Here is a 21,748-nt window from a genome sequence, read left to right on the forward strand (position 1 = left end):
ACTTGCTCTGAGAATTTCGATTTGATAGTTTTGAAACTTGGTACAATGATTCTCTAGGACAGTCTTCACAAACTAATAAAGATTTTTTTTTTTTTTTTAAAGAAATTTATTATAGATAATTTAAAAGGATATCTTCTAGGGTTTTGATTGAATAGTTCTGAAATTTGGTACTATCATTCTTTGGGGCAGTCTTAAACTAATAAATATTTTGCAATTTTTAAATTATATTAAAAAATTATCATTGAACATTTTAAGTTTTTTTCTCCTAGAGTTTTAAATTTAAAAGATTTAAATAAATATTTTATCTCCACTATGACAATCGTCAGTGGAGGTGTTTTTCAGTACCTATTTGGTGGTGTTAAGTCTATTTTCTTATAGAATTTGGATTTCATTGTTCTGAAACTTGGTACAATGATCCACTGAGGCACTCTCCACAAACTAATGGAGATATTTAGAATTTGTATTTTAAAATTAGATTTATATTGAAAATTTTGGAGCTCAACATACGTAGGCCAATAGGCATTTTGTTTAGTTATATGCAGACTGACTTAAATTAAAACTATTTATGTCTTATACCCTAGAATTTTTAACCTGAATACCTTTATTAAGATTGAAACTGGTTTATAGTTATTAGTCCTACCAGTCCAACCAGAAGGGAATGTAGGTTTTGTTACAGACCGTCTGTCCATCCATCTAGGGGTGGGATTTATCTCAGTCGGTTGAGCGCTCACCTGAGGGGTTTGCACTCAGGATCAGCTAATTGTTTTTTTCTCAGAAAGTTACCACAACTGAATTGTGATATTTTAAAATTAAAAGATTTGCTATTAGGAAAAATAAATATTGTGGTCGCAGCTCAACATACGTAGGCCAACAAACTTTAACTGTTCAACAATCTGTTCCACATAGTTTTCTGGACATTTGTTTTTTGCAATGCTTCATGATGCTAGCTGAAATTTTGTGTATAGCAGACATAAAAACGAAATTTGAGGAGAGTAATTAATTGCTGCCACATTGAGCACTGATATTTAATCCTCGTGAAGTATGGTTTTTCCTAAAAGTGACCAGATTAACAAATTTCCCTAGTACTAAATTAAACCTGAAGAATTTATTTCCCTTGATTGGCAAATCAATAAAAATAATTAAGCAAATATTGATCAGATCTGTTCATAAAATATAATTCTATATCTATATTTTAAGACAGCAATTAAATTTTCAAAGTTATTTCTAAACTGGATTTTGAATTTTAAAATTTATAAACTTAAAGTGACATCTTCATTTCTTGGCATTGTTAAAATAACATGATTTTACGTTTTACCAGTAACTATTTTGATCGTAATTTGTCGCCATTAATTACTCTTCCGATTAGCAGCAAGGGATTTTTATAAAGGCAATGAAAAACCATTGTTAAAATGTTAAATAGGACAAGTAAATGCCATATCCTGAACAGAAATAGAATTATACAGCTTCAAATATTCGGGGGTGTGGCGAATTATGAATAAAATAATTTTTGACCAAAAGGAGAGAAAAAAGTTGTCTTGGAAGGCAACTGACTATTCAACTATGGCACAAAATATGAAATGTCCGTTTGGAGTGTTTTATTCCCAGTATACTGGACAACGTATTAATAGAAAAATAAATGTTATATCCTGAACAGAAGCAGAATTAAAGGACTTCATGGCATATATATTTACACACTTTTTACATGTAACCCAATGTCACATATACATGTATGCATTGCTGTCTGCATAAGCTATCTAAATATTTATTTGTCAGAAACTGACACGTCTGTTAATCACCTTGAATTACAATGCCATGCTAACAAATTCAAAGGCTGTTACATTTGCATAACTTAAACATGTAGATTTATGTTCCCATAACATTCTTTTTTTACTATGTTTGAATTCTGAATAATTTCGTATGTGGGGAATAATAATGCAATAACAATTCCAAAATTATGATTTTCTACTTGTTCTTGCAGGATTACTCGACAGGAATTGCTTTGTCATTTAAGGATTGTCTATTATTTCTTTTATGTTTATCGTGGTATGAACCAAAAAAAATCATCCACAAACTTTGGGAATTGGCGAAGTTGTTATCACATAAGTTTTTGGATGATTGTTTTTTTTTCATACCCAGATGAACGTGAAAGAAATAATTAAATTTGAATCATACTAACACTAAAAGTTCACACTTTATTTTGAATTATTTTTGGTCCATAAACAATAAAACTCAATAAGACAACTTGCCCATATAAAATGACATCATCAAATATGACATTCCTGGACAACATATTTTGACATTCATTGAGAAATGAACAAACTTGTGTTGCTACATCTGCACCAATACATTATTGTAATGAATATAACAAATTTAATTATTTGTACTTGTAGCCACTTTCCAGCCAGTGCACCACGACTGGTATATCAAAGGCTGCGGTATGTGCTATCCTGTCTGTGGGATGGTGCATATAAAAGATCCTTTGTTACTAATGGAAAAATGTAGCAGGTTTCCTCTCTTCGGCTATATGTCAAACATTTGGTAATTTTGACATATAGTCTATGTACCCACTTTCTGTTTGATGCAAAGTGTTCTCAGGGCTTCTAGAATTTTATAAAAATCCACTAGCCATGGGATCAGTGATTTAAATTTTTTTATTATAAATTCACTAGCCCTACTTTAAAAAAATATCAGGTATGTCACCAAAAGAGGGAGATAGAGCTTAAAAACCCTTTGATTTGGGTAGGTGGGTGGGGCAGTAAAGTCATATTTACTAGCTTTTGGGCATGGTGATAGTAGTTATTTACTAGCCCAAAAATTAAATATCACTAACGATGGGTGTGGGGCTACCATAATCTAGAATCCCTCTATTCTATACTATTGCATGCACTAATATAATTCATTTAATTATTTGAAATTAGGACAAACTACTTAGTACTATGCTTAATGATATGGTTTATTTCTTCTACTAAAAATTTTACAAAATAAATTTGATTATACAAAATATAAAAATTACATAACATACATGTACAGTACACATTAATATGTATCTTGTAAACTCTAAAAGTAATTTACATTACTTTCCTTTTGTGATTGCTTGTAGTCTCAGTGGTTTTAAATATGTTTTCATACAAATGGGAATTTTAAACACAAAATAACAATTGCATAAAGTAGTAATTGTATGTATATTTAAAATGTATTGTAAGCAAGATCGTTGGAATTATAAAATACTTTCCAATATTCCACCAATTGCTGGCTTTGGACATATAGTATACACTTTCAAATTAAAGGTCTTCTTCTGAATTCATTAGTTGCTTCTTTTTTGACAGACTACAGGTTTGTTTAAGTTGTTATTAAAGGCATATTGTCACAGACCACTGACCTATTAAATGGCCTAACAAAGTATTACATGAAAAATATGTATTTGATTTGTCCCAAAATGTACTTTATTCAACAATCTAATTAACCATCATACTCCACTTATTAATGATATTTTGTAAAAAAATTATTTAATTATGGCAATGGTCCATAATTTAAAAATTAATATTGTCAATAGGATTGACATGGATTTCACTCCATCAGAGTTTAGTTACGGTGATTCAATAGCCAAATTTGGTTTCCAAACATTGATGTGATTTTCATTTATTATATACTTTTGGAGAAATAAGGTCCTTAAATCTGTGACAGTATGTCTTTAAGACATGATTATTAAGAGACAAGATTTCTCTTTACAAAGTTATCAACTTAAATTCTTCACTCTCAATTAAAAGAAATCAATCCATCATTTAGGAAAGAATTGGTACTGTAAAAAGGGTTAAACAATTTTGTAATAAAAGAAAATTGTAAACATTGTTCAAAATATTTAAGATCCCGTCACAACACAACATTTCAACATTCAACTAAAGAAAATGAAGACAATTTTTTTAGTGGTTTTTTTAATGAATACTTAACCTGTTGATTGTAGTGTAGTGGAGTAGAGATGTCAGGAGGGGAGGTTAGGTTCATGAAAATATGTTTTCCTCTTCTTTTGTCTCTTGTACCGGTACTACAAACTCAACTAGAACTAGTTAATGGTGTTTTTTTCAAAACTTGGTACTGCATAGTTCGTGGAATATTGCACATGGATTATATTTTAAGTGTCCCAATCAACAGATTATTTTTTGGAGTGCACGACAGAGGATAAAGAGAACACAGTGTCACATGATAGCCTTTCTCTCTGGCAAGCTCTGCCCGGTCTGTGTCGACTAAATTGCTGCAATATCGTCCTGAAATATAAATAGTCTCATAAATTACAGTTTAATCACATTCACAGTCCTAATTGTATGTACGACAAAAACAAATCCAGTTTTTATTCCATTCACAACTCTTTGTCATTACTAAGCACAGCCTCTGAAAATTGCAAGAGTGATAGTTTTGTTCATTCATCGCTCGCATAACTATAGTTTTGTTCGTTCATCGCTCGCATAACTATAGTTTTGTTCGTTCATCGCTCGCATAACTATAGTTTTGCATGCCCATTTTTCGTTTGTGCATTGAACTTATGACATCATTTATATAGTCATGTATAATATTAATAATTTGTTTGTTTATTAAATTAATTAAAGTCAGTAATTATATTAAACCTTATAACTTTTATTTTTATTTGACTGAATATTTCTGTCTGAAAAGCTACATTTCATATTTTATATTTATTTCTTAATTATTTGTCCTTTTTATATTTATATCTTCTGTTCTATACTTATATTGAAAACATACTAGTACACACATGCACACACTCACACACACACACACACACACACACACACACACACACACATTCACACAGCATTTACCCCCTGTGGTTATTTAGTGGCACATGTACTGAGTGATGGGTTTTCCTGTGAACGTGTGTCATGGACCAACTATTGTCCTACTCATTAAAGGTCAGCAACTTTCATAAAGAGTTCCAATCGGGGTTTTTTATGGAAATATCTAATAATTAAAAAAAAAAAAAATGTTTTCTTTAACATAGAAGACTGGGATTAAAAAACCCAAATTGACAATGCTATATAGCTTAAAAACAAACTGTAGCAAACTTCCATTATAACTCATCACTATACCTTGATCCTCCAACTTCTTTTTAAACAAACTGTAGCAAACTTAGCAAACTTCCATTATAACTCATCACTATACCTTGGTCCTCCAACTTCATTTTAAACAAACTGTAGCAAACTTAGCAAACTTCCATTATAACTCATCACTATACCTTGGTCCTCCAACTTCATTTTAAACAAACTGTAGCAAACTTCCATTATAACTCATCACTATACCTTGGTCCTCCAACTTCATTTTAAACAAACTGTAGCAAACTTAGCAAACTTCCATTATAACTCATCACTATACCTTGGTCCTCCAACTTCATTTTAAACAAACTGTAGCAAACTTCCATTATAACTCATCACTATACCTTGGTCCTCCAACTTCATTTTAAACAAACTGTAGCAAACTTCCATTATAACTCATCACTATACCTTGGTCCTCCAACTTCATTTTAAACAAACTGTAGCAAACTTAGCAAACTTCCATTATAACTCATCACTATACCTTGGTCCTCCAACTTCATTTTAAACAAACTGTAGCAAACTTCCATTATAACTCATCACTATACCTTGGTCCTCCAACTTCATTTTAAACAAACTGTAGCAAACTTCCATTATAACTCATCACTATACCTTGGTCCTCCAACTTCATTTTAAACAAACTGTAGCAAACTTAGCAAACTTCCATTATAACTCATCACTATACCTTGGTCCTCCAACTTCATTTTAAACAAACTGTAGCAAACTTCCATTATAACTCATCACTATACCTTGGTCCTCCAACTTCATTTTAAACAAACTGTAGCAAACTTAGCAAACTTCCATTATAACTCATCACTATACCTTGGTCCTCCAACTTCATTTTAAACAAACTGTAGCAAACTTAGCAAACTTCCATTATAACTCATCACTATACCTTGGTCCTCCAACTTCATTTTAAACAAACTGTAACAAACTTAGCAAACTTCCATTATAACTCATCACTATACCTTGGTCCTCCAACTTCATTTTAAACTCTGTTTGATCTGCTGCATGGCCCAGTGTTAGGAACTCCTGCAAAACAAAACGGACATTAATAGCACAATTAAAGAATCTAATTAGAGTTCAGCTTTCATACTATGAGCCACTGAACCCATTTATGTAGTTACTTACATGTGTGAATTTAATTCACTACGTTTTGTTTACTTTAAACAAAATCTGAATGGGCCATTTATATAATATATACATATATATATGTATAAAGGTGTGGTTTTTATATCTGACCTTTTAGTTTCATCGTTCCAGTCAGTGTACCATGACTAGTAAATCAAAGGCTGTGGTATGTGCTATCTTGTCTGGGATGGTGCATATAAAAGATCCCTTGCTACTAATGAAAAAATGTAGCGGGTTTCCTCTCTAAGACTATATGTAAAGTTACCAAGTGTTTGATCTGCAATAGTCGATGATTAATAAATCAATGTGCTTTAATGGTGTTGTTAAACAAAACACACTTTTACTTTCATTTTATAACCTGCTTCTGTTAGTATGAAGTTTTATTTCATCATTGTACACAATGTTATTGGAAGTACCGGTATAACTGTAAAAAAAAAAAAACCCACAAGAATGACATCACTGATATTTTTTTATCAAATCCATGCCAATCTTTGAATAAATAACACTGACCACATATCAATTTTCACACAAAAGTACACAGCATTGTTGTGAAGTTGGCAAGAGGTGTGACCCAGTTTCATACAAAGTTTGTTAAAAAAATAAATGAAATTTTAGTAGCAAAACATAAATGCATTACTGTATTAATGAATTATAATAATTATGTGAAATCTGTCCAATAGTATGGATTGACAGTTTGTTTTGGGTCAACTACTGTACCCAGTTGGAGAAAGTACTGTCTGATTAATGAAGTTACTGTTCTTTATTAGAATGGGAACAAGTTGTATTAATCTCTGAGAAAGTAAATCGTCTTAGTTCAGACATATGATGTTATTATATATCATAAAAAGTAGGTCGTGCTGACCTAGTAATTGTATACTACACACTGCCATCCCAAGTTGTACTTGCAAGGTTTGATAGTACTTCATTACTTAGTATAGAAGATATGGTGCTGAAAGAAATATCTTCTATGTGCAGTAAACTAAAATTTAGGTCTCAGTGACCTAGTAATGGCATTAAACACAGGTCACTACACACATGTGATAGACCTGCATGAATTAGGAAGATAAGGCTCAGAGACTTGTAGCTAGCTTCCACTGGTTTGACTGTCAAAACAACAAATGTTTAACTGAGGTAAGCTAAAACTAAAGTAAATTCTGTGAAAGCAACTCAATTTTTTTTTTAAATGGCATGTTTCAAATTTTTTGTATTCACATGAAGCAAAAGGAAGGCTAGGAGATGATGTTTTAAATAAAATACATATAAATGTTGTAAGGCAATAAATTTGCCACTCTCCTAAAACTATCCAGGTGAGTGTGGAGGGCAGCGTGAGTAATCACTCGCCTTTCCTGGTGAAAACATTCGTTTCAACTAATTTTTGTACTTATATCCAATTAAGGTTCAAGCATGCTATTCTGGGCACACACCTCAGCTATCTGGGCAGTCTGTCCAGGACAGTGGGTTAGTTGTTAGAGATTAGTGAGAGAGACAAGGTTGTAGTTGTCTTACACCTACTCATTGTGTTGTTAAAACTCGCTCTGGGTGGGAGTCGGTACCGGGCTGCGAACCCTGTACCTAGCAGCTTTAGTGTCTGATGGCTTATGGACACCACCAAGGCCGGTTGGCGAAAACAGATACATCGGAAATTTTTCGCATTAAAATCTTGATTGCATTAATTTCACAAATTTCTATACATACTGGTATTTCATATAATAACTAATATAAGCTACATATTATTGACACAGTATAATTTACCACCAAGTCAATATCCAAATTGATCAAGTATTACACAAAACACCAATGCAAGAATATTTTTAATCAATGAATGACCTACACTTGTTTCTTGGCCATTGTGACTTGCCTATTTCTAGCCCAGGGCCCCATTTCACAAAGCGATCTTAGCGCTAAGATCACCTTAAACGCATACATTGTCTATGCAGTTACGATGATCTTAGGGCTAAGATCGCTTCATGGAACGGGGCCCAGATCTTGAGAAGAAAGAACCAATAAGTGCAATCACCAATGTTCACTTTCACATATTTTTAGTTGCATATAAACAACTGTCTTTAAAAATAAATATCTATGGCTGATGAAGTCAAGTACATAAATAGTGACGTAGTATGCCAGTTACTGTTATGTCTAAATGAGAAAAATGGTTATTGTAAATGCTTGAAATAATTGTGTTATATATGAATGGTAGGCTAGTTGTAAAGCAGGTTTAAACACTGGCATGGATTATTTAATGGTGCTAAAGTCCAAATGGAAAGACATGTTTAGAAACATACTTGTTTATATTGTTTACCTTGTAGGTTATTCCTGCTTCAGTAAAGAGTTCACTTCTTGGGTAGGAAATCAAATGAGTCTTCTGCATGCTGCCATAACAACAAGGACAAATGACGAATGCTGCATTGTGGTCAAGACAGTGTTGCAATACCATATCTGTGGCAACTCCACAGGCATGCAGACTGACACCAATGTCAAAATGGCCATCGAAGTACTCGAGATTGCACTAAAAACATAAAATAAGGGAAAACACATCTCCAAGATAATAATTTTAACAGGCAAAATTAAAAACACTACCATAGCTTGTATAATCCATTTTACAAAAAATAAATAAATAAATAAAAAATTCATGAGACCACTGGAGAAATATTTCAGACTAGCTAGACCAGCTATATATACATGTAGATTGAGCAAACATCACAGAATGAATATTTTCAAAACTGCAATCTATTATGAATGTAATTGAATAATTTATAATCTCACTGAACATAACTGTTTGGTATTTTTTAATAAAACTTATTGGTTTGAAGTAGTGAATTTTACACATTTTGTTTTTAATGTTTATTTCTGAGTAGGCCTATGTATTCACCTCCAAAAATTATTTTGCACACAACCAAAATTGTTGAGAGCTTAAAGTAAATTCTTATGTTTGTGATAAGGAGTTGTGAATTATCACACATCACCACATTCACCAGCATACATTTGGCATAAGAACATGCTGGTATGCATGAGGAGCAGATAAAACTAAACACAGATAGCGGATAAAACTAAACATGGATAGGGGATAAAACTATACGCAAATACCAGATAAAACTAAACATGGATACCAAATAAAACTAAATGGGGATAGCTATTCACGTTTAAATTTATTCACTTTTTGGTATGCATAAAAATAAATAACGCTGGCGGGATTATTTTTAGATCAGGAAAATTTGTCTTGCTCTTAGGTTCAGCAGAATGGCATCAAATGAGTCCTGCCTGCACGGTTGATGTAAGTTTATGTAAGACAGTTTATGTAAGTCTGTTGCCACCACGAGGCTTGCATTGATCAACCACTGATGCCAGTTTAGAACCGCATTGAAGACCGTTAGAAGCTCTAACACGATGATGTGGAGACAGGTTTCTGACGACCACCGCCCCAAAGTTATCTGATCGTCCAGTTGAGCCTCCTTCCAGTGATGAATCAACATAAAGATGGTGAGTGGCTTGAAACAACCTCAAAGAAACTCCACCTAAGACGTTCGACTTGATCTGCCACTACTGAAGACTGGGCCGAAAGTCGTGTGGAAGACTGATCATCAAATTGGGGTTGTCCAATGTCATGTAAGGGTTCAAGAAGACTTGAATCCAACATAACTGCAATCGGCCTCCAAGACTAATATCTTGAGCTGATGTCAGAAGTCCCAACACACTTTGCCAATAGTGCCATTCAAAACCCTGGTGATCGCTATCTGGATCTTCTCCCATCTGTTGGAAGGAACCTGTACTAGGTCCAGGTCTGTTCACAGCAGGGCACCAATGAACTGAAGACTTTGTGTTGGTAGCAACTGAGACTTGTGCTGACTGACATCCACCTGAGACACCAAAGGAACCGAAGGATCAAGTTGACATGTACAGCTAACTTCTTTCTGCTCCAGGCAATCGTCATGAACAAGAAAAACCAAATGTCCAAACCGAAACAGTGAAGGAGAAAGAAAGAAGCTTTAGTCGTGTGACTGGAACAGAAAGCAGAGGATTAATTTGAAGATTTTAGCCATCCCATTTGTTGTAGAGATGTTCAGACCAGACTAATATCCTAGGGGAATATGTCATTGTTTGACATCAGGTTCAGTAGAGACAAAATGAAAATTTCTTAAAATAAACACCCATTGAAACACAAAGTTGGGATCTAAAATGTGGAGAGAGAAATTCAACATGGCTGAGCAGGGCTCAAAATACTGATTAGAGAAAAGCAATCCATTTTTGGATCTAGCAGGTGAAATAGTCAATCACAAAATATCCAGTTTTCTCAATTTATTTGCCTGTTTCTATATCGCAACACACAACCATGGCCATTCTCTTTTTAGACTTATCTGGTGAATAGCATTATTCGTGTTTATGCTATTCAGGTAGCTCTATCCTGCCATCATGCATACCAAATGTCTATATTTATCCCGTGTATCGGCACTATTCCCGGATAGTGGACTTATCTGCCCGTGATGCACACAGCCCAAGATGTAGAGATGAATATTGAAAGCACTATACTTTGTATCAACAAGAAGTACTGGGTAATATTTTAGATGACCACATATTTATACAGAGTACAGTGTTACTAGAACTTACTTGGAATAAGACCACATTGGTGAGTCTAAGCTGGTCCATCCTCTGTCTGGCTTTCATCAATGATTCTTCTTTATTCTCAATCATGTAAACCTGCAGTCAAACACCAGCATACAAAAACAGCAGGTCCATGTTCACAGTAATCGTATGTCAGTAATGCAGTGTTTTAATCATTGTTCATAACACTGTAACATTATAAATAGAGGATAATAAATGAGTAACAGTTTTTATAAAATTTATAATAATTTTCAGTAAGTGACAAATAAAACATTATTTCATAAGAGACATAAATTTGATAATAACTGGTATTGTCTTTTATTTTTGATATTCATACAAACAATGTAAACCACTTTAAATACTGCTCTAAGTATTGATATAACTTTTACTTTATTCAGATTCACAAATTCTTTTAATAAACCCAAGTTCTATTTATTCAGTTTAAATCATCTGTAATGAATTGTATTATAGAACATTTGATATAAAAAACCCAAAGAAACTGAGTTTGTAAATGTCAACTCTTCAAACATCATTGTGTTTGCCAAATCTTGATGATGTCATATTTAGTTCCAATAAAACCACTGGTTTGTAAGCACTAAATCGTCAAATAATATTGTACTAAACGCATAATAATAAAAAATAATTTAAACCTTCAATACTGAGCATATCCACAGCTAGCCTGGACGGAACTGGACTAGGTGGGTTATGGTCATCATAAAGTGGACCTTTTCTATTATGATTTTAGACATGTTATGGCCACCAAGCTGTTTCAATGCCTTCTATGCTGGAAGTTGTTTGAAGAATCTAACAGAATCAATTATATTATTTAACATATGAGGCATAGTTTTGATTACTACTATGGGTCTGCTGGGTTAATTGTCCTTGACTACCCTCCAAGCCCTAATCTAGGATTGAAAAAGTAGGAGAAGTTTGATAAAAATAGACGAAGTGAACATTTATGGGTACATTTTGTAACGTTTCACCAGTTTCTGCGGTCAATCGGAAAAATTCAGAATTTTACACTCAGTTCTAATAGTAATATTTCAATATATAGAGGATACTCCCCGAGTGTCTTGTGATATCATAATTTATCAGCACGAGTTAATAAAAGTATGAAATTCGAGGCTTGCCGATGATTTTATACTTTTATCAACGAGTGCTGATAAATTATAATACACATGTATCACAAGACACGAGGAGGGTATACTTTTTATCATCCATTATCATTCTTTTCATTTGCGACAGTTGTAAACAATGTCAATAATGTGGGTTGAATGTCAGCAGTAGACTCATGGTAGGTTTAGCACTGAAACAAACACAGTGACGTAACAAAACATTGTCTTGTGATTAAAATTTGACCAATCAAGATTATAAGAAGCAATATCTCCTGTGGAGAATATCGCAGGAGATATCGCAAATTATAGTGCCAGGGATATCGCCTACAAAAGTCTTTAATGGATGATAAAAAATACTATTTCCGGTAATAAAATTTAAATATAGTTATATGTTTTATTAAAAACGTGATATTATTAAGTAGTTGAATATATGCCGTTATGTTAACATTAAAGTATTAATTAGTATTTTCTGGCATTACTGAAATGAATGTAGCCGAGAGTTAACAATGCTTCACTGGTCACAGCACATGGAGCAACAGGCATCACTTTGAAAAACAATAGCCCAGTTTACGGGTGTATCTGAAAAATGTCAACATTAGACTACGACATGCATTATCTCTTCATAACAGAAACTTGCATGAGTAGTAACATTTGTTGGTTGATTTTGATAGCGGTAATAAATTTAACAAGGTAAAACATTATTTCATCAAATCAATCGTACATTACAGTGCAAGTGTGCAGAAATAATTTCCCGTTAATAGGCGGGCTCTCGATTACTGAGGATACAGTCTGGAGCCAAAGTAAAAACACTGTCCGACATACGGCGACAAGGTGCAAGTGAGTTATGACAATAAACAAGTCGGGGTTTTGACGTCTGTCGTGTGATTTCATTTTTGAAATTGGATTAGGTCCAGAATATTATGGCAACTTTGACTTCTCACTACTGCTAATAACTCAGAGACTTGAGCCTATTTTTGGCGAAAAAAACACTTTATTCCACACAAAACTATCATCCTACTTTTAGTCCCACGTCACTCACTTGAAAAGCAAGAGTACGTGATACATACAGTTAAGTACTACATAAATCAAATTACAAAGATCTTAAAAAGACTAATGTCTCAAATGTAAGGTTAACTTTGATATAAAATAAACATGTACTGAACAGTATCTTTATTTCAGAACCATATTATAAGAAGAGAATACATAAGAAATTGAGATAGAAAGATTATATAGTTACTATGATGACATGAACAATTTCAAAACAATGTGTTACCTTACAGCTAGGTAGAAGATAGGCTATTGCAATCCCAAGATGTCCCTGTTAAAAAGACAAAAAGGCAAAATATAAGTTAGGTGCAAAATAAATATACTGGCTATTGAAAGGTCAGATTACAAAATAATCCAAGAGAATTGAATATTATTGTTATTTGATATTTAAATGCTATGCTTATATCAAGTATGCTGTCCTTTTAGTTTTACATTAACTTAGTATCTCTGTCTGTAGTTTAAACTATATACTGATATGCTGTTAAACTAATATTTCTGTATATATTAAGAAGATGAAACCCTTTCTATGTGCAATTTAGGTTATTGTTGGCCATATGTAATGATTTCATTATGAAATAGGTAGTAGATTTACAGTCATTCACTATTCTCTTGTAGTGAACTTACACCACCACTGCAGAAGTCAACAATGATATTTCCTTCACGAGCAATGTCCATGACAGCAGTAATCAGGTTTTCCAGCTGTAGACACTTGCGCTCCACTCGCTTTTCTGGCACAGATCCTGCAGAACAAACATAAATAAGCAACAACTAAAAACAAGAGTTATTATTAACTAATAAGTTTTCATACCTTCACTACAGATTATAAGCTTAAACATACTCAGGTCAAATAGAAAAAACATTTATGCTGCTAATATGTCACTCATTTTGATTTTACGAAATTTTATGAACGCTAATATTTTATGATTTACAGTACATGTATTTTAAAAGTTTTTTTTATGTTACTGCATGCATGCTCACCTTCTTTTGGATGGACTCCTGAAGGCAACTGATCCCATGCAAGTTGAACATTTTGTCCACGGGTGTGCTGACCTGTCCGAACATGAATTGTACTCTCCTGTGAAAACAAAACGTATCTCGGTACAGAGCAGAACAAAATGTCTGTCTCAGCTGTCTTGGTTTACAGACCCACGGCTACATTAATTTTATAACATGTAATCACAGACAATGACAGCATGCAAAGAACAATTATAATGACTTGAAATCAGGCTCGTAGCCAGGATTTTGCGAGGGGGGTGTCGTTTAGGAGGGCACGAATTGTTGATGATATTGAAAAAAAAGTCACTGGTAGGGGGAGTCGACCAACAGCCCGACCCCCCATTGGCTACGGGCCTGGAAATTTCTTTAATTAATTTAGTTTAGCTAATAAATGAGTTTCATTGTATCAAATGTGCAATTGGTTACTAAAACATCAATTAGTTTTTACACATACTCATTAAAATTAAATCATTCAGTCAGATAATAAAATGTTGTAACATTTATGGAAAGACCTGATAACAAGATCAGTTGATGGTACTGCTCAGTGTCAATCTAGTTCTTATTTTTTTTAAATACTTAAACACTGAGATGAACATCTGTAGTATCTCCATAAGTTTCATTAATCTAGGAGTTCATGAGAAACAGAGCTACACACTAGAACTTAACATTAAACTCAAAAGTATTTTTAGCATGCATTGAGACAAACATACAACTATAAACCAAGTTTCATTTATCTAGGATTTATAGTTTGCAAGAAATGCTGCTACATGCAAAAACGTAACACTGATGCCATCTGAAAAGTAATATCCTTATCACACTTTGTCAACAAAAGACAATAAAAAAGCAAGCATTCTGAGAGTACTGTTAAACCAATACATGTCCCCTACTGCGCCCAATAATTTGTTGTATTTCCTAAGTCCAAGGGTGAAGGGGTAAAATGCCATGAGTCAAACTTGATCTGTACATGATAAAGTTATATACAAAATTTCAGCTCAATATCTTAAGGCTTTGCAAAAACAAGTTCAGAACAGGAATTTAGATTTCACTAATTTGGGAATTTGGTTTTGTTTGTTGTGACCAGTAGAGAACTAATGAAATCAGAAATGTTGGTATTTTTAATTACTTTGATTTTGTTTAATACTTGCACAACATCCGGCTTGTAGGCTTTAAAATTGCTCTTATTTCTTCGGCTGTAAAGAAAGAAATTAATAAATACAGTACCATACATTTAAATATTAGTACCGGATACCCTTTAAAACGAAACTTTTTATTTGGTGCCATGGGGGTCCAGGTTAGATGGGTTTCTCTGTATCTGAAATACTGTCAAAACTAACTCAGATGGAAAGCAATAGCTGCTTGTTTAAGTTGATAATCAGAAAGCATGTCGAGTGGAAATTACTGCCTGGTCCTTCTCAATTTCAAGACCTGGTTTCCAATGTTGCTTTTGTTCAAGTAACGCACACACAAAAAAGAAAAAAAAAGTCATGCACTGATGTTAGAGAACTGTGGGTTGTCTGTTCCCCATTTTATACTCACCCTGGACATAGAAATCATGTGAACTAATCATATACAAGATAAGAAATTATTGCTATGTTCTCGATTTTAATCATTATTTACCTATACACCGATTTAATGCAAAAGATAACATTTTAAACACTCAAATTTAGAAGCTGTCAGTATTGTTAATTTTGATTAAAAAGTAATGGGCACCAACATTTTTTATTTCAAGATCAAGCTAATTATCAAAGGCCTGTAATGCATCCTTGTTTTCATTAAATAAAACATTTCTTTCCTTTCCTTTCCGTTTAGCTCTGGTATTTTGCAAAATTAGTATAACACATTTTTCTCATTATTGTGAAGTTAAAGTATACATACAGTAAATAGATTTAAACAATACAGTTCAAATTCACAACTTTATTATAAAGTTAACCTTTAAAACTGACTAACTATTGTAGAAGACTATAATTTTATCATTGTGAAAATTACCAAAGTTCAACATCTTCATGTTCAGTGTTTGATGTATCTGGCAAGACTAGATGGAAATGTTGATCTGATGGTGATGTTTGATTTAAACCCTGTATTAGGCCATCCATGTTGAAACCACAGCTTTCACCGGTCTTCTGAATTTGATTTATAGAACACATGTGACAAAACCACTGGACGATTCGTGGAATGTAATCTTTGAGAACATGCAGCTCAAAATTGACAGATTCCTACAAACAAACGAAAATCAGAAATATTGTCAAATAAGGCTGTAATATATAAATATAATTAAGGTTATAAAAATAATATTAATCTAGAGATTTCAATCAAATTCTGTTATCAGTCAACTCCAGGTACAGTGAAACCTCTCAAAGCCAGACCCTCTGTAAACCGGAAATCCCTCAAAACCAGGCATTTTTTATGGTCCCTTCTTAAAAAGCAGTACAGAATTTAACCTCGCTAAACCAGACATTTTACCTGGTGTCCAGTTTAGAGGTATTTTACTGTATTACCGAAAATGTGAGTTATAATTTTTTTTTAATAAACCACATGATGTTCACCTATTATAAAAAAAAAACTACTACTACTGCCATGGTGCCCTGCCTCGTTTGCCGTTGTGCCCTTCCCACAGATACAATTTTGTATAATATGTAAGATAGTAAAGTTACCATTGCTAATATAATAACAAGGCATCTGAATCCAACAAACTCAATAGGCTAGAATCAAAGGTACCATTTTTATCACAAAACTTGATAGAAAGTAATTGCCTTTTGAAGGAAAAGTTTGACTTGGTGCCCCTCCAACTTGCCTTGGTGACCTAATTTTTTATTATTAAACCGAAGGCAACATTTGACATGACCCTCATAAATTAAAATTTGATCCCTGAAACTATAAAATGGTTATTAAAAAGAGATATTCAACTTCTCCTAAAACTTGGAAAGTAAGATCAAAATGGCCATAATTATGTAAAAAAGAAAAGAAAAGTTTTGTTTTGTTTAACAACACCACTAGAGCACATTGATTCATTAATCATCGGCTATTGGATGTCAAATATTTGGTAATTCTAATATATGTCTGAAAGAGGAAACCTGCTACATTTTACCATTAGTAGCAATGGATCTTTTAAATGCACCTTTCCACAGACAGGATAGCACATACTACAGCCTTTGATATACCAGTTGTGGTGCACTGGCCCACAGATGGTGATTGATCCTAGACCAAGCTCTATAGGGTCATTCCATGTCAAATCACCCAAAAAAATGGAAAAATGTCACCCCACCCTCTCCGATTTTGCTGAAAGTTGGTATTTGGGGTTATTGGGGATTTCACAGGTCTGTCAAAGCTGGGAAATTGACTTGGACTAAGGACAAGAACCTTGTGAAACAAAACAAGCAACAGGTTGGCTATGTTATGGACTTCATACTGCTTGTTAGTACATAGTACATGTAGTACATGCACTATAATCAACAGATACTGCGCTTTAGGCGCGGGTATGCCTAGTTTGACTTTATTTTACAGGCTAATAAGAAATATTATATCTTCAATTCTTTTATATTGTTTAGACAACATGTTGGGCTAAATTTTCAAGGCGAGTTAATTTCAAGGTAACCTGTCCCACATGGCCAAATTCAAGGTCAAAGTAAAGGTCAGGTCACCACTATTTACCTTACTCATATGCCAAAAATAATGGCATTTTTGGAATCCTTGTGGAATTACCTTTCTAGAAATATCTATTTCATCAAGATTGACCAATTGGTTACTGAAATATGGTCATTTGAATATTGGCGGCGATGCCTGTTTTGGTCAAAATCGCCAAATTTGGGTGGGCTATATCTCGGAAACCGCTGGTCCTATTTCTCTAAAAATTGGAATATGATCGTTTTTAGCCCCAATAACAGCAAAATCAGAGAGGGTGAGGTGACATCCATTGGGTGATTTGACATGGAATGACCCTATATCACTGGGATACATCCTGTCCTTCTGTAAAAACAGAATATTTCAATACCGATTTGTCCAGCATTCAGTAATCTGTCTGTTTCAGATTATTCTGTCTTATTATCATCATTATCAAATTATAGTAACCATTCAATTAAGAATACGATTTACTTGACTGTAATTAAAAGACTCAATATTTGTTCAGACCAACATTACAAGATTTGCCAATTTTGGTATAGAGAATACATTTTCTCTTGGGCAGAACAGCACATTTCATATATCAAACATTAAGGACTTCTTGAAATGTGGTTTACTTAAAGAGAGATTGATCCTATCACCCAACATGAGCTACATTCTGGTCATCTACCCACATGGAGAAGACATATGATCGAGACATACGGATCATTCCAAGTCAATTCAACAAGGGATCATTGCGTGACAACCTCAGAATTCAACTATGTTTGGATATACATGTATGTACTTCAACAGATAGTTTTGAAAATATGACCCTCTTATAGAGTATAACCATGAAATGTAAGGTTTATATGTTTGAAAGATACATACCTAGCACCAACACATACAGTGAAACCCATCTAAACCAGACACCCCTGAGACCAAGACAAATTTCCAGTTTCAGAGGGATCTGGTTTAGAGAGGTCAAGTTATGTCCTGGTTTTTAGGAAAACACTGTAAAACGCCGGGTTTGAGGGAATTCCGGTTTACAGAGGGTCTGGTCTTGAGAGGTTTCACTGTAACAACAATTTACCAAACAGGTAGTTTTAGATATAATTTTAAACAATTATTATTCCCACTAACTAGAAATGGCCATCTTACGTCATTTAGCAATGCCCACTCAAACCTACCCTCAAGTGACCTCATAACAGGCAGGGAGTGAATTATTGGAGAGAAGGGAATCTTATTCTATAACCATTCCAACTGACCTAGTTTTTACCATTGTCAAAATATAAAACCATACAGTAGGTCATCTACAGTCAGATGACAATTAGGACAACTCACCAATCATAATGTGAATTGTGATGGCTGTGAAAGTGGACACAAACATAAACTTATTGAGATATTATTGTAAAACACAGCAGAACTTCCTTCCATCAGGACAGTTTGCATGCTTTTTTTGACATTAGGTCAGGTCAGGTCATGGGTTTTAACGTGCACATTCAGAACAAGTTGTTGTAACACACACCTGTCATGGGTGCAGGTGTCGACTTTCACCGGTTCCTCCATCCATTTTTTTTTACATGTTAATTTTTGTCATTTATACAGCTCATGACCTTTGATCTAGAACAGTTGTTGGTATGAAATGTAAAGAATTTATCAGGAGATGGCATCAGTAATTACAAGGGGGTAACTTGTGACTCTTTTATAAAAACTGTTGAAATGGCCTGGAATTAGTCATTCATGCATCGGTAGTAAGTAACCAACTCAATTAACATTATATAGTCTTACCATCAAATGATAAAAATAAACAAACAGAATAAGGTCAGCAATCGTCATCTCAATCCCTTCAGAATACAAGTGTACTATTTCCACATCCATGAAAGATAATCTCATTATGGCTGAAACAAAGTCAAAAGAGTTGCTTCCCTTATTCCCTTCACAAACATGATTCCCAGTACCAGTTACACCATCAACACTTTTCATTTTACTTGAACCAACATCTGTTACATCAACCTCACATATTTCCACTTTTTTGCATACATATCTTCGGATACCATGGGGAAAAGTCTCATCTGTTTCCAGCACCAAACAATTGTTTTCTCTACGACAACATTGCAGAACATGTTCTCTTTCTTTGGGATCTTGCACATCTTTCTTTAAAAACTGAACAATTTTTCTTTTGAGTTTGTTATCATTGTGAACAAGAGGTGATGTTTTCATATGAGCTTCTAATCTGGCCAAATCTTGTGGTATGTTCACCGATTCATTTATATCAGCTTTCCTGTATTTAAAAAGAACAAAAAATCATATTAAATGTGAAACTGAAAACATCTGGTTTGCATCATACAATATGTTTTATCAAACTTGGGATTTCCACTAGATCAATTTAATTTACTAAATTTTTAAATCAACAAACTTCTTTATCTGTTAAAAAGGTAAACAGTTAATAAATAAAACAAAACTATTTTCAGTAAATTCAAAACAAAACTCTTACAAAATGCATGTATTACTAAACACCAGAAGCTATATTCTTAAAAATGTACAAGTGTAAATGTAAAAATCCATGATTGAAGAGCTATTCTCCAGTGTTAATGTAAAGAACAAAGTTCTATGTAGATTTACATCTGCTCTAGGTCACAAAGAAATTAAAATTGAATTTGACCACTGCTTAATGAAAATTAACTAATTTGTGAATTCATTATTTGTCATCAAAAAGCAAAATCATTACGTCAAATATTGTTTTACATCATACTTGTATAAATGTTCAAATTCTGAAATAAATTGGATTTCTTATTCAAAACAAGAGTTTGAGCAATGTGATGTTAACACACACACACACACACACACACACCTCCGAAATTACGGTTTCTGAAACTTTATTGCTTTAACCCATTAATTTTACATTGGAAAACAACTAGAGATTTATATTGAGCTAAGCAATATTCAAGAGAAGCAAGAAAAAGGTGACAGATGTAATAATCAGACAATGAATTAAAGAAAGTAAAAGGAATGAAAATTTACTTGAAGACACTAAGGCAGGCAATTTGGTGTCTGCCTAGAACAGGTTAAAAAAGAAAGAAAAAAGAAGAAGAATCCACTAAGGGCAATCAATCTTGCATCCCATCACACCTCCGGCTAGTGTTCTACCACCAGGATGCATCACATCATACCTCCGGCTAGTGTTCTACCACCAGGATACATCCCATCACACCTCCAGCTAGTGTTCTACCACCGAGATGCATCCCTCACACCTCCAGCTAGTGTTCTACCACCGGGATACATCCCATCACACCAGCTAGTGTTCTACCACCGGGATGCATCCCATCACACCAGCTAGTGTTCTACCATTGAGATACATCCCACCACACCTCTGGCTAGTGTGCTACCATTGAGATACATCCCGCCACACCTCCGACTACTGTTCTACTATTGAGATACATCCCGCCACACCTCCGACTACTGTTCTACCATTGAGATACATCCCACCACATCTCTGGCTAGTGTGCTACCATTGAGATACATCCCACCACACCTCTGGCTAGTGTGCTACCATTGAGATACATCCCACCACACCTCTGGCTACTGTGCTACCATTGAGATACATCCCACCACACCTCTGGCTAGTGTGCTACCATTGATATACATCCCACCACACCTCCGACTACTGTTCTACTATTGAAATACATCCCGCCACACCTCCGACTACTGTTCTACTATTGAGATACATCCCACCACACCTCTGGCTAGTGTGCTACCATTGAGATACATCCCACCACACCTCTGGCTAGTGTGCTACCATTGAGATACATCCCATCACACCTCTGGCTAGTGTGCTACCATTGAGATACATCCCGCCACACCTCTGACTACTGTTCTACTATTGAGATACATCCCGCCACACCTCCGACTACTGTTCTACTATTGAGATACATCCCACCACACCTCTGGCTAGTGTTCTACCACTGAGATACATCCCACCACACCTCCGACTACTGTTCTACTACTGAGATACATCCCATCACACCTCTGGCTAGTGTGCTACCATTGAGATACATCCCACCACACCTCTGGCTAGTGTTCTACCACTGAGATACATCCCACCACACCTCAGACTAGTGTGCTACCATTGAGATATATCCCACCACACCTCAGACTACTGTTCTACTATTGAGA

The 21,748-nt window shown here is 34.3% G+C and overlaps 1 protein-coding gene across 2 annotated transcripts in view; it reads right to left on the reverse strand.

The window, feature by feature from the left end:
- Window positions 1-2,939: 2,939 nt before the first annotated feature.
- The window catches only part of LOC121375367 (glutathione S-transferase C-terminal domain-containing protein-like), a 28,930-nt gene continuing 10,121 nt past the window's right edge, over window positions 2,940-21,748 (reverse strand). For both annotated transcript variants that reach the window (XM_041502785.1, XM_041502786.1), the window contains exons 5-14: window positions 19,364-19,856; window positions 15,968-16,194; window positions 15,105-15,171; window positions 13,964-14,060; window positions 13,610-13,725; window positions 13,212-13,256; window positions 10,830-10,919; window positions 8,527-8,733; window positions 6,065-6,128; window positions 2,940-4,262 (exon numbers count right to left, since the gene is read on the reverse strand). In XM_041502785.1, the coding sequence (XP_041358719.1) occupies window positions 4,123-4,262; window positions 6,065-6,128; window positions 8,527-8,733; window positions 10,830-10,919; window positions 13,212-13,256; window positions 13,610-13,725; window positions 13,964-14,060; window positions 15,105-15,171; window positions 15,968-16,194; window positions 19,364-19,856 (1,546 nt within the window). In that variant the 3' untranslated portion in view covers window positions 2,940-4,122. The remainder of the gene's footprint in view (window positions 4,263-6,064; window positions 6,129-8,526; window positions 8,734-10,829; window positions 10,920-13,211; window positions 13,257-13,609; window positions 13,726-13,963; window positions 14,061-15,104; window positions 15,172-15,967; window positions 16,195-19,363; window positions 19,857-21,748) is intronic.

Source organism: Gigantopelta aegis, chromosome 6 (assembly GCF_016097555.1).
Source record: "Gigantopelta aegis isolate Gae_Host chromosome 6, Gae_host_genome, whole genome shotgun sequence".
NCBI lineage: Eukaryota > Metazoa > Mollusca > Gastropoda > Neomphalida > Peltospiridae > Gigantopelta > Gigantopelta aegis.